We start from the raw sequence: 14,680 nt of genomic DNA on the forward strand, positions 1-14,680 counted from the left end.
CAATCAATAACCATCTGCTACAAAGGATGTTGACTCTGGGAAATGTGCAGAATATAGTGGATGGTTTTGCCATAATGAGGTTCTGTAACTCTGGTCGGGGTGAGATGGAATGCACATCCCTGTCTTGGAACCCCAGACCACTTTGCCACAGAGTACCTAAACTGCAAGGAGTGCTTCACAGACCAGAAAATCACCATTAGTGATCCTGGGAGATCCAACTTACCCCTTGCTCCCTTGGCCAAACACAGGAAAACTGTACTGCAGTAAAGAAAAGTTCAGCTGCTGTCTGAGCAAGTGCAGAATGCTGGTAGAATATGCATTTATCCATTTAAAAGCCAGGTTCAAGAACCTCCTGATTTGTTTAGACCTCAGCAAAGGCAACATTTACCTTGTGGTGGCAGCCTGCTATGTGCTCCATAATGTATGTGAGTTTAAGTGGGAAAATTTCATGTCAGGTTGGAGAACAGAGGCAGATCACCTGGCCACTAATTATGAGCAACCAGACACCAAGACGAGAAGGAGAGCACAGCCAGGGGCACTGCTAATTAGGGAGGCTTTGAAAAACAGCTTTGTGAATAATCAGACAGCGATACGGCAGTCATGTCTGTTGCTCTTAAAGAGGTGCCCCCTGGGTGATGTGTGCTGTCCTGTAAACCAACCCCAGCCCCCACTCCCCAGCCTCCATGCAACATAAGCAATTAAGACACTGTTTTTGCACCCTTAACCTTTTTTATTCAGGGGATAGTAAGAGTTCATGACAGCAACTTCGGAGGTGGCTAAGCAAGGGCAAGAGGCTTTTTGCCGTTATAGTTGAGGGAATGTCAGCCTTCTGCTTTCTGACCTTGAGAGTGGAATGCAAGTCTGTCCTTGATTCCCCACACCCTGCCCCCCACATTCTGGGGTGCAGATGGGGTGAGGGTATGGAACATGGTGAGGAGGGTAAGTTTCATCATGTACTGCACTGGGGCTCTGTGCTTCTGTTCCAAGCTCTTTAGGAGCTCTGTTTGCTACATCATCAACTTCAACATGTCCTCCTTGATCTGCTTCATGCTCTTTATGCACTCTCCTCTCCTTCCAGTCCACCCTCCTGTTCTCCAGTGTGGTTGTCCTCTGTGCATTTAACTGTGCCCTGCCCATGCAGGCAGCTTGTATGTGCTCTAGAACATATCATCCCGTGTTTGTTTTCTCCTTTGGATCTGTGCTAGTCTAACAGCATGGGTCAAAAAGAGCGGTGGTCAAAGAACACACTGTTGAGTACACTGCAACAAATTGAAGTGAAGGCCAGATGTTAGGAGGATGTATTTACTTTAAATAAGTTTCACAACGCAAAGGAGTTTCGTGAAAGAGCCTCTGTGGCAAGTAAAAGTGATGTGTTGTGTACAAGGACAAATTTTGACTTTTAAGCATCTTATGTGCAGTAGGTACTACACGGAGATCTCTGAGGATCTGCTTGACTCAGTTCAGTTTCAGTCATGGTAAGGCGCAGATTGGGGCATGCTTTCAAGCCTGTGATTCCAAAAGCAGTTTCTGCTGCTGCATATGCTGGAAGCGTGGGGCCTTGGGGCTGTGGCAGGTGTCTTGCGTCCCCTCCCTGCTTTGAATGATTGAATGTGGGTACGAGGTTGGTCGGTATGCAGCACTGATCTGTGGTGCAGTGATGCCAGCTTACTTACCGGTGGCTTGGCATGGAAAGGTTTCCTGTTGTGGAGGTTGGAATAGGGCAGGCCTTCCCAGAAACCTCATGAGAAGGATTAAAGAGTTATCTGTCAGAACTTTATGGAGATGTGCACAGGAGATAGGCACTCAGTTCCAAGACACTTTAACAAGTTGCTCTGGCGAGCCCAGGCTGTCTACGTACAGTGTCTGCCACAGATCACCCAGTTGCCTTAACCCATAGTAGCATGATTAAAAAAGAACTCACCAGAAGAACCCTACCAGCCATCGGGGTTTGGCTGCAAAACATCTTGGGAGGAGGGATGAGATCCAAAATTTTAAAAAATGTTCCTACCTGCTGGTGAATAGCGGAGAGAGCTCAACGAAAGAACAAGAACATATATGCTTGCTTTGTCGATTCTCAAAAGGCATTTGACAGCATAGATCAGAAAGTGACTTGGGCAGTGTTGGAGCCATACGGCATGGATAGCAGATTGATATGGTTTTTGAAGGATGTCAGAGATAATGTGGAGGCAGCAGTGAGAACATGTGAGGAGTTGGGAAGTTGATTTAAAACAAGTAGAGGTATGAGACAAGGAGATCCAATATTGCCAAGTATCTTCATCAGTTTCATCACACTGGAGAGAGTAGTGGACAAAATCAAGGAAGAGGTAGATATGGACAGTATCTGTGCATGGGAAAAGAATTAACTTGAGGTTCGCGGATGATATAGTTGTTGTTGGGAAAGATGAGGAGAAGCTAGCGAAAATGGTGCAGGTGCTAAACGAAGAAGGGAAGTGGTATGGACTGATTATGAACATCGATAAAACAAAGTGATATTTGGAAATAAGAAAATAAGAAGGAAGATCAGTGTGGATGGTATTGAACTAGAAAATGTAGAGTTGACGTATCTGGGGAGCAACATAACGTATGATCTAGACTGTAAGAAGGAAATAGCGACTAGAATAGCGAAAGCAAGAGCGAGTTTGAAGGTGATGGATAAGATCTGGAAAAGCAAAGCAATTAGCTTAAGAATGAAGCTGAGCATCTTAAACGTGTGTGTTCAGCAGCATATTGTACGGATGTGAGACATGGGTGATAACGAAAGGTTCAAAAAGAAGAATATTGGTGTTTGAAGGAGTTGTTATAGAAAGATTCTGATAATAGGATGGATGCAGAAGGTCACCAGTGAGGAATTATATGGAAAGATACAGCCGAAAGAGCCTGCTGCAAAAGGTTATAAAATGGAAACTATAACTATTTGGGTATATTTGCAGAAAGAATGACAAACGAAAAATCAAGACCTTGGTATTTGGCATAATGGACAGTTCGAATAAGAGAAGCAGACCCCACAGAGAGTGGATAGATGATATAGTAGATAGATGCGGAGCTAGTCTAAAGAAACTAAGCCACTCCGCACTGGACAGGGAAAGATAGAAGAAAATAGTGAGAGAGAGATCAGACACCAACGGGCACTGAGCCCACAGTTGTTGATGATGATGAGCTGTTCATAAGATCAGCCGCTCAGTTTGCCTGCTGACCATTTGTGATGGGGTTCAAGGGTCCCCCTGCACTGCACCCCGTCCGCTGGCAGGAGTGACTGTCACTCAGCAGGTACAACAGAAGGTTTATTAGGCAACAGATGCCCAGTTTCTCACAGAAGCGACAGCATAGCAGCCAGAGACAGTCCTTCCAACCTGTCCTGGGGAGAAGACCCCGAGGGGTGCCCCTCTGGGGTGTAGCTTCCCCCTCCTCAGGCTGGCTGCCTTCCAGCTCTCCCTTTTCCTAGCCTCTAACTGCCACCCCCGATTCAAAACCCAGCTCAGCTCCTCCCTGCTCTTTGTTCAGGCAGAGGTGTTACCTGCCAGTTGTAGCCCCAGGGTCATCCTTAGCCACTGGGAGCTGCTGCTTGCCTCAGACATCCAGCCTGACTCACACATGCACTCCCCCCACTCCATCACACCATTGTTGTCATCCTCTTCTTCCTCACCCTCCATGTCTTCCCTGCTATTGCCAGAAACTGCCTAATGAATCTCTGGGACTTTTTGGGCACAGTGATTGGGTTCCCCCATTTCCCAGAATCCCATGCCGCTATTCATAGAAGCAGCATGTTTGTGGTGATGACCCAGATCATACATTTCCTTTTTGTCTTCTGGTACACCTGCCTGAGCTTTTTTTATTTTCACATGGCAGTGCTGCGTGTCCCTGGTGTATGCTTTTTCCACCCTGCCCTGTGAGATCTTGGCATAGATATCTATCTCCATTTCTTTTACTGCTTCATAGTTCTGCCAGAACAACTTCAACCCCAAATACGGCAACGAGGTTCTGGATCTCATGCACACTCCATGCTGGAGCTTGTCTGCGACCATGGGAATTCGTGACAAAGGTGTGCTGCAGAGGCATGCTACCTTCCCCGCTCACCACACTGGCCAAATAGGAAATGAAATTCAAATGTTCCCAGGCCATTTCCTGCACACCTGGAGAGCAGGGAAGGTGAAAGTGATGGCAAGAGTGGTCACATTGGGGCCCTGTGGGATACCTCCAGGAGGCTAAGAATGTCGAATTTCACAGTGCTCCATCTGCACTATCCTAAAGTCAACCTTGCAAGGTTGATTTTTGGCTTTCTCCTCATGAAGAGCAGAAGTAGCAAAGAAGACTATGACTCCTTAAAGTTAGCTGAATGGACCCTATAATGTGGACTGATTGCTTAGAAAATTTACCTCAATCAGCAGAGTTCAACCTAATCTCCTAGTTCAGACCAGGCCTCAGGATTAGAATTGCGAAGTCCTGGAATCCCCAGATATGATGGGGGGTAGCAGTCATCATGGTGAACGTGACTCTCTCGGTTTAATCAAATCCAGTTTGCCTGGTTTTCTTGCACCTAATTCCATCAACATTTGTTATAGATTTTGACATCTTTTGAATTTACATGTGCTTTTTACAGTTAAACTCACAATTAAGGTGTAAATATGTAATCCCAGTTACCACAACAGAATAAAGCGTGAAATTTTCGTTAGACCCGTAATCAATTTTCAAACGTAAATGGTGGCTATTGCACTTTTAACCACTCTGCTTTATGAACTTGTATTTCTTTTCACAGATGGCGTTGAAGAAGAAAAAATGGAAACCGAGACAGATGGACAACCGTCAGAAAAGGTAAGTCTACGGTTTGTCTCTGATGTAGTGATTCTTTTCATGGAGTTCTCAAGTCTGAATTATTGGTGTTACAGTAACATTTGGGGGCCTTAATCAAAGATTGGGCCCCATTGCTCAGGTCACTGTAGAAATGTGAAAAGATGGGTCTTTACCCCCAGGTGACTTAAAATTTAATGAAGAGCTCCTCGTTCTCAGCCTCATCATGTACAGAGTGAATTGAACATTCCTGGTCTAGGGGTGTCTCCCTGCAAGTTTATCTAAGAGGGAAAGTGCGAGTGTCCCTTGTCCTTTCTAAGGAAAGAAAGCTGAGGAAAGGTCCAAGTGGAGATGTCAGCTTTAATTGTAGAGCTGTAGAAAAACTGTACCAGCAGAAAAACTGTAGTGTATCCTGACGTTGCAACATTTTTTCTTTTAGCGTATTGCTGATTATAACTCGTGATTGTGCAGTGCTGTGATTGATGTTTGAGGCTCCACATTTTAAGTCATTGAGAAATTTGCTCTCCGAGTGTCTTTGCTCTAATCTAACACAGGATCAGTAGAGAGAGATCGTAGTCTTCCAGGAACATTTCCTAATTTTTGAATTTATGTAACTTAGTTGTGTTGGACTGCTAAATGTTCTGAGTAACTTACTTTTATAGCACAAATACAAACCAAGAGACGCTGAGAGGATGAAAGACACAGAAAATAGTTCTTAGCTTTTGGATTCTTAGCCCTTAGTTCTTAGCTATTAGAATTTGATTGGCAACCTTAGTGGAGTCATTTTTTCATAGTTACATCACAATGGCAGTGCAAGTTACCCTCCTTTGTCTAATGAATGTGACTCAGCTGTGACTTAGAGCTTGAGTTTAAGCTCATGATAATCGGGCAAAACCATTATAGGCTTCAGGGTACTGCAAGGTCAAACCCTTAAAGACAAGCTGCCTAAGAATGAGAGAGGAGTTCGGCCTGTCCATTCAGACCTTCATCTGTCCTACTGAGATAAGCAGCAGAAGATGATTTTAATGGTGGGGTTTGTGATATAGATAAATGTCCACTAAGATCTTGACTCTGACTAGTAGCTCTTTTCAGATCGGTCACAGAACTATCTAGTAGTAATGGCAATGATTTCTGGTCAGTACTGACCTGCACCAGATTCCAAAAAGTTGCTCTAGATCTAATTCATTGTTTTCTTGATCGGGCGCCTCTATGGAAACAGCTCTTAAACTGAAGTTGCTGTTCAAGATAAGCAAGCTCTCCATTTTATTTTCCTTTCTTTTGTCCCACTTTTGCAAAAACCTGTTGGACAAAACTATTCCTTCCTGCTCTGTGTAATTAGACTGCAGCACTAATTGCCGCAGGACATTATTGAGGCCAAGAACTTAGATTCAAAAGCATTGGATGTTTGTGAATATCAAGAATATGCAGATTTATAGTACTGAATCCTAACAAAGAAGATTGGAAAGCATATAAGAATCTCATGCTTTGGTCTTAAACCGGTGTCTCTTCTGGATGAGAATGAAATCTTCGGGAGGGATAAGATTTTTCCACCACTTTCTATTATGGGGTTTCTGGCACTGACTATTGAAGCAAAATCTGATGCTACACCAAGTTGGAGATGGCTTAGAGGACTAGATAGATCATAAATCTGATCTAATATGGCAGTTGCTTCATCCCCAGAACCTTGACCATGGTTGTGAAAAGAGGGACAAGACAGTCCCAAATGAAGTCCACTTTCCCAAGGATGGTAGAGCATTTCAAAGTGAATCTGTGACCAAGCCAACAAGGAATTTTTTTTTTCACTTCCTCTCTTCCTTCCTTTCCCTACAACGCTCCAGGTTGAAAACAAAGGAGAAAGTGAGATGGAGGACCGAGATAAGGTACAAGAAGGAGAAAATGAGAGAAATCCAGAAAAGGAGCAGGAGAGTGAAGTCACTGCTGATACCAAGTCAGGTAGGACACCAGCTGTGACTTGAAATGCATTTTAGTATTAAAAGTCTTTCTCCAATGCTGTAGAGTAAACCATAAACTTACTTGTAGCGAAAACATTTCCTTTTGCACATCAGGTCTGCATCTTGGTTCGTAGTAGATATTCCAGTTCATTTCACACAAAAGCTCAAGTGCTAAATTTACATTGCGGTCATTTCAGACTTCAATATAGGGATTCATCTAGGATAAAATGCCTAGAGAGGCTGTGGAATCTCCATCATTGGAGATATTTAAGACCAGGTTAGATAGATCAATATCAGGGATGATATAGGTGGTGCATAATCCTGCCATGAGGACAGGGGATTGAACTTGATGACCTCTTGAGGTCCGTTCCACGTCTCGTGTTCTGTAATTTTTTTTTTCAGTTTGGCTGTAAGGGCTGGGTAAGCAAATTGGTAAACTAAAGTGAGCACAAACTGTATAAGTGAGTGTTTTTTCTTTTTGCTAATCTGTTGGGCCATTCCTAATGTAAAGAAATGGATGAGTGGGTCTGTTTGGAACTCAGGTTTGTGCTTAATAGCTAACAAATTTTCTGCATCCCTTACGAGGTTGTGCAAATCATTTCATACAACTGGTTGGGAATAAAGAACCTGCAAATCATGTTATCTTTCTATATTTTAAAATACAACGAACCCTCGATTTTTATGGATCCTGATTTAGTGGACTTCGGGAACAACAGACTTCCACCAGCCCCTCCTTTTGTTCCCAAAGTCCACTTAATCAGGGCATGTAGAATCCTAAATACACCATCCCCCCAACCCCCAAAGTACATCAGGTGACTTATCAGAGCCACTGGAGCTGCCACATGCTCCTTGCACCAGGGTGGGGCACTGATGTGGATGGACAGTTCCGGCAGTGGCTCCTAATGGGCCACAAGGGAGGCTCCAGCCATGATGGCTTCTGCTGCCAGAGCAGAATCTCTAGCCATGGTGGGGCCCCAGCCACAGCTCCTGCAGGCAGCAGCAGTTCTGACTCTGCCAGTAGCTCTGAGTCACCAGCAATTTTGTGGGGGGGACTGGGGATGGGGGAGCCTGGTGAGGGTGGGTGGGCCATATACCCTCAGATTGAGCAGACTTTTGAGTTAACGGACCCCCCCCCGCCCCGGCATTCGTCCATTAAATCAAAAGTTTACTCTACTATGTCACTTCTTACATGAATCTGTGCTCTGATGGTATCATGTAGGCCCAACACATCTTTTCTGAAAGGGCTGTTTTGGTCAGGATTTTAGGAAACAGCAGAGCAAGACAATAAAAAGAGGTCTCCATTTGCCTCTCAAAAATGGAGGTAATTGTGGCATTTGTTTACTGGACATAAACTTAATAGTTGATAAAGAGTAAGAAAAAGAGGGGGAAAGAGTTGTGCAGGGATGAACAATGAAACCAGTGTGGGAAGGTCACTGGTTTGGGGCTTTGGAGGGAGACTCTGGAGTATATATGTTGTGGGGGAATTTAAACTGCTACCGTGACAGCCTGTGGAGGAATGCAGAAGTGCTGTAATAACATAAAACAGCTAAGTGGGAGTGCTGTAACGCACTCATGCATGGGTTTGTGCTGTGTGAGCAAGTAAGTACGTGCTGTGTGAAGCCTGTCCCTGTTATGCTGGTCATTAACTGTGAAGAGTGAGTGTAAAAGAATTATTGGGTCATCTCTTTAGAAGAGAAGGAGGCAGAAGAGAACAAGGAAAACGTTGATGCGTGCAAAGACAAAGAAAGCGAAGCTGGGAAGAAGAAAGTGGAACATGAAATCTCTGAAGGAAATGTAGCTACAGCTGCAGCTGCTGCTCTTGCCTCAGCTGCCACCAAAGCAAAGGTTTGTCATACACAAATCCACTGCAGCTGACTTCCAGTTTCAGGGAGGGGAGAACTATTCAAAATGGCTCTTTGTTTGAACCTCTGGGACTGTGAAGTGCTACTCCCTAGTATCGTAACTGCAGTATTTGTGCACTTTCGCTTCTTCTCTTTGAACACTCACATTAAGTGCAGTTGTTTCCCTGTGAATAATTTTAATGCTGTCATAGTAAAATTTACTCAACTCAAGCTAAACATCTCCCTGTATCTCACCCCAATGTCATCTGTATAGTGTATAGTGTGGGCCCTTCAGTGGTCAAAACAGGCCTAGGAGGCAAAAATTGTAGTTTCCCTTCTTGGATCTACCACAAACTAGTTGTGTGACCTTAAGCTACTTGTTTAATTTCTCTGTACTTGAATTTCTTCATCAGTAAAATAAGTAACACTTACCTTAGAGGGCAGTATGATACTTAAAAAGGTACAAGCGGATGTATCCAATGTGGCTCAGATCTTCAAGTAAAGTTAATTTTTTCTTTAATAATAATGTTCATGCTTTTTTCAATTACAGCATTTGTCAAACAGGAAGAAAAATTAAAGGCTGGAGTGAGGGTTAAGGAGTGAGGAGGGGCCGAGGAAGGGTGGCTTAGGGCAGAATTGGCAGGTGTGGGGTGGGCTCAAGTCAGGTGATGAGGGTGCAGAAGCCCAGGCAGGTGAAAGGCACAGAAGTTAGGACAAGGGTCTGGGATGCCACAGGGAGGAGTGCTACACTAGTCTGTACTCAAGGCGCACCCTAGATTTTTCTACCCATGTTCTTACTCTCTTCAGGCATGTGGATGCTATGGGTACAAATTTGAAGGTCCTGAGTTTGCAGCATCCACATGGGGAAGCTACAGCAAAGCACTTTTATGTGCACTGCTGTTCACACCCCCTTTGTCCAAACTGCAGGTCAGCGTAGAAATGTGTTGAGATTTTCCAGCAGGCTTTGGTCCCTGTTTGTTATAGTCCCAGGTAGTCATACCCTGGCCTCTGTTGTGATTCTGACATTTGTTTGGATGTATATGCATGTTATCTACCTATAGTCTAGGTGTTGTTAATATAGGCCTTAGCCTGTTCCCTGAGCATGCTTGTACTTGTTCCTGATTAGGTTTATCAAAACAAAAAAGCAGTCCAGTAGCACTTCAAAGACTAACAAAATAATACCGTATATGCCATCATGTGCTAACAATGCCCACACATCATGTGTATAGGACAGGCTGTAAACTCTCTTCAACAACATAAGAACATAAGAATGGCCATACTGGGTCAGACCAAAGGTCCATCCAGCCCAGCATCCCATCTGCCGACGGTGGCCAATGCCAGGTGTCCCAGAGAAGGAGAACAGAAGACAATGATCAAGTGATTTATCTCCTGCCATCCATCTCCTGCACTTCTTCTGAAGGCTAGGGCACCATACTTTATCCCTGGCTAATAGCCATTTACGGACCTAACCTGCAAAAATTTATCAAGCTCTTTTTTAAACCCTAACAGAGTCCTGGCCTTCACAGCCTCCTCGGGCAAGGAGTTCCACAGGTTGACTGTGCGCTGTGTGAAGAAAAATTTCCTTTTATTAGTTTTGAACCTACTACCCATCAATTTCATTTGGTGTCCCCTAGTTCTTGTATTATGGGAAAAGGTAAATAATTTTTCTATATTCACTTTCTCCACACCATTCATGATTTTATATACCTCTATCATATCACCCCTCAATCGCCTCTTTTCCAAACTGAAAAGTCCCAGTCTCTCTAGCCTCTCCCCATATGGGACCCTTTCCAAGCCCCTAATCATCTTAGTCGCCCTTTTCTGAACCTTTTCTAATGCCAATATATCTTTTTTGAGGTGAGGAGACCACATCTGCATGCAGTACTCAAGATGTGGGCGTACCATAGTTTTATATAGGGGAAGTATGATATCTTTTGTCTTATTATCGATCCCTTTTTTAATAATTCCTAACATCCTATTTGCCTTACTAACTGCCGCTGCACACTGCGTGGATGTCTTCAGAGAACTATCCACTATAACTCTATCTATCTATCTATAACTCTATATAGTGGATATAACTATCCACTATAACAAAGAATGAATGGACACAAAGCAGACACGCAGACCTGTCAGCCAGCATGTCAGTGGAGTGGGCCATTCTGTTAATGACCTGAAAGTCTGTGTTTTACTGAAAAGGAACTTGAAGGATCACCTACAGCGAGAGAGTGCAGAACTCTTTTATTCAAATTTGACACATTAACATATGGTTTAAACCAGGACAGCAATTATCTGGCCCATTGTAAGGACTCTTTTACATACTTTTGTTTTATCTAACTCTTGTCTTCCCCACTCCACGCCCCCCCTCGTGCCACCCCTCTGCTCTTCTGATTTGCCAACCTTGATAACAAATTTTCTGATTTGTCAACCTTGATAACTATTTTTGGTTATCTGTGCCTTAAATATTGAGTCTGTTCTGGTATGGCTGTGGTCTGAAGAAGTGGGTCTGTCCTGCGAAACTCACCACGTAAAAAATTATTGTTAGTGTTTAAAGTGCTACTGGACTCGTTTTTTGTTTTGATAGAATATAGACTAACACAGCTATCTCTCTGTTACTGATTAGGTTTAAATTGCTGTAAATCCATATCTGGGAAAAGGGCATGCCTTGAAGCTAGTGTAGGATGATGTCACTAAAGTGGAACAATTTAAACTTCGAAAAGTCTTGAACCTGAGACTAATGATGACGTTTACACTCCTTGACATGTCAGGCATCATTTTATTGTGATTGTTCTGAGAAAGTGGGTGAGGTCAAAGCTCCATTTACAATTTTAGTTTGACAAGACTTCAAAATGTAGTATACTAAACTGGTATATGGGATTCCCCAGTTCACTTATTCACTTCTGGATTATTTTGAGGTATGAATTCCAAGGTCGTATTTTCTCTATCAGCCTTATAAACTCAATGTGAGATCTGTTAGATACCTATATCTGTATATTTTCTTTAGGTGCAAAAAAAGTAGTGCAGACTGATAACAGGAGGATGTTACACTATTGGAGGTTCTTGCATTGTGATTCCATGACATTTGATGAAAACTCTAGTGAATGTTTCTTTTCCAAATAGGCTCTGAACAGCAACTTTACATGTGCAGCAAGTGCAGTACCAGTGGCTAGATTTCTGGAAGCATTTTATAAAATATTTGAAAGGCCTTACGTAAAACCAAATTCTGCTCCTATCATGTGGGACTGTTTCCCAAAAAGGTGCTGGAGCATCAAACCACGTGGCCTCTTGTAGGGAATTTTACATAGCTACCTCTAGGTCTGAAGAGTAGGAAAGAAGTCTTCTGTAAATAGCAAAACCCCTTACAGTGTGAGCACCATGCACTTGTATTAAGAGTTGCTTGTCTTTTGCATGCCGAGAATCAGTGAGCTTTTCAGGAAAACAATAAAAATGTAAATAGCAGTGAAAATTGATCTTTTATTTTGAAGCTTCTTGCTCCCAATAAAGCTCATGTCCCCATTTTCCTCCTTTGATGGTGGATGTCAGAGGGGGGAAGGCTTAGATAATTTAGTCATTTTAATTTTGGGAGACAGAAACTTTTTATTAGTAAAAATAATGTCCTGTAAGCAGGACCTTCATGCTCCAGTGTAAAACTGGAGTGCAGCAAGGACTAATTTTCCCATTTGCCCTAAAAATTCAAAGAGTTTATTGTGTCAAGTGCAGTATGTATGACTACCTACCCTGTGGGTGGGTGGTGTATGTGTGCACCCGATGCAAGGAGCTCCTGGGCCTCAGAGACCGAGTGCGTGCTTTGGAGGCCAGGGTGGCTGAACTGGAGGAGCTAAGGAAGGCAGAGGTGTTTGTTGATGAGACTTTCCGGGACATAGTAGGGCTGTCCCACCTCCAATCTGACAGTCCTGATGCTGTTACGGAGGATGAAAGGCTCAGGGAAGGAGAGCAGTCAATGGGAGCAGAGGGAAACCATCCCATAGTTGGGACCCTCCTTCCAGAGGGTGCTGTTGTATCCTCTCGTGCCGAGGATACTTCTCCGGGGGAGGGAGCGCCAGCTGTTAGGAAGAAGCAGGTTTTAGTAGTGGGGGATTCGATCATTAGAAATATAGATAGTTGGATTTGTGATGACCGGGAGAACCGTATGGTGACTTGCCTGCCTGGTGCGAAGGTTGCGGATCTCTCGAGGCATCTAGACAGACTTATGGGCAGTGCTGGGGAGGAGCCGGTCGTCGTGGTACATGTTGGTACCAATGACATAGGGAAGGGTAGAAGAGATGTTCTGGAGGCCAAATTTAGGTTACTAGGAAAGAGACTGAAATCCAGAACATCTATGGTGGCATTCTCTGAAATGCTTCCAGTTCCACGCGCAGGGCCAGATAGACAGGCAGAACTTCAGAGTCTCAATGCGTGGATGAGACGATGGTGTAGGGAAGAGGGGTTTAGATTTATTAGGAACTGGGGACACTTTTGGGGTAGGGGGAGCCTATACAGGAATGATGGGCTCCACCTAAATCAAGGTGGATCCAGACTGCTGGCATTAAACATTAAAAAGGTCGTAGAGCAGTTTTTAAACTAAGAGGTGGGGGAAAGCCGATTGGTGCGGGGGAGCACCTGGATCGGACGGAGACTTCTCTTACACGAGGCTCCATAGATAGGGATTCCCTAGAAGTTAGTCAGATAGGGAACGTGGGAAATAATATATGGGCAAGATCAGATGTGAAACAATCGCATATAAAAAAATCCAACGCGTCTGTGAAAGGCGGACATATAAATAGTGGTAGTTTTTTAACGTGCTTTTACACTAATGCTAGGAGTCTGTCTAATAAGATGTGTGAACTGGAGTACCTCATATCAAAGGAGGAAGTTGACATAATAGGCATCTCAGAAACATGGTGGAATGAGGACAATCAGTGGGACACTATCATACCGGGATATAAATTATATCGGAAAGACAGAACAGGTCGTGCGGGTGGCGGAGTGGTACTATATGTGAAGGATAATATAGAATCAAATGAAGTAAAAATCCTAAAGGAATCAAAATGTTCCATAGAATCATTATGGATAACAATTCATTCCTCTAATATGAATATGGCATTAGGAATATATTACCGACCACCTAACCAGGACAGTGATAGTGATGCTGAAATGATAAGGGAGATTAGAGAGGCTATCAAAATAAAAAACACAGTAATAATAGGAGATTTCAATTATCCCCATATTGATTGGGTGCATGTCACCTCAGGACGGGATTCAGAGATTAAATTTCTTGATGCCTTAAATGACTGCTTCTTGGAGCAGCTAGTACAGGAACCCACAAGGGGAGAGTCAATTCTCGATCTAGTCTTGACTGGAACGCAGGATCTGGTCCAAGAGGTAACTGTTCCTGGACCGCTTGGAAATAGTGACCACAATATAATAACTTTTAATATTCCTGTGTTGGGAAGAACACCACAGCAGTCAAACACTCTGGCATTTAATTTCAAAAAGGGGAATTACACTAAAATGAGGAAGCTAGTTAAACAGAAACTAAAAGGTAGAGTAATTAAACTAAAATCCCTGGAAGCTGCATGGAAACTGTTTAAAGACACCATACTAGAGGCCCAACTTAAATGTATACCCCAAATAAAAAAACACAGTAAGAGACGTAACAAAGAAGCACCATGGCTAAACAGCCATGTTAAAAAGGCAGTGAGAGAGAAAAGGGCAGCTTTTAAAAAGTGGAAGTCAAATCCTAGTGAGGAAAATAGAAAGGAACATAAACACTCCCAAATTAAGTGTCATAATGTAGTAAGAAAAGCCAAAAAAAGATTTTGAGGAACAGCTAGCCAAAAATTCAAAAAACGATAGTAAAATGTTTTTTAAATACATTAGAAGCAGGAAGCCTGCTAAAAAAGCAGTGGGGCCCTTGGACGATAAAGATATAAAAGGAGCGATCAAGGAAGACAGTGCCATTGCAGAGCGATTAAATGATTTCTTTGCTTCAGTCTTCACGGCTGAGGATGTTACAGAGGTTCCTAAATGTGAGCCAGCCTTTTTAGGTGACAAATCTGAGGAACTCACTCAGATTGAAGTGACATTAGAGTTGGTTTTGGAGTT

General features: G+C 43.3%; 1 protein-coding gene across 2 annotated transcripts in view; it reads left to right on the forward strand.

The window, feature by feature from the left end:
* The window catches only part of SMARCC1 (SWI/SNF related BAF chromatin remodeling complex subunit C1), a 153,155-nt gene that overhangs the window by 89,566 nt on the left and 48,909 nt on the right, over nucleotides 1-14,680 (forward strand). For both annotated transcript variants that reach the window (XM_074985235.1, XM_074985236.1), the window contains 3 exons: nucleotides 4,754-4,809; nucleotides 6,624-6,738; nucleotides 8,428-8,582. In XM_074985235.1, coding sequence (XP_074841336.1) covers nucleotides 4,754-4,809; nucleotides 6,624-6,738; nucleotides 8,428-8,582 — 326 coding nt within the window. The remainder of the gene's footprint in view (nucleotides 1-4,753; nucleotides 4,810-6,623; nucleotides 6,739-8,427; nucleotides 8,583-14,680) is intronic.

The sequence above is a fragment of the Carettochelys insculpta genome, chromosome 2 (genome assembly GCF_033958435.1).
Source record: "Carettochelys insculpta isolate YL-2023 chromosome 2, ASM3395843v1, whole genome shotgun sequence".
NCBI classification, from domain to species: Eukaryota; Metazoa; Chordata; order Testudines; family Carettochelyidae; genus Carettochelys; species Carettochelys insculpta.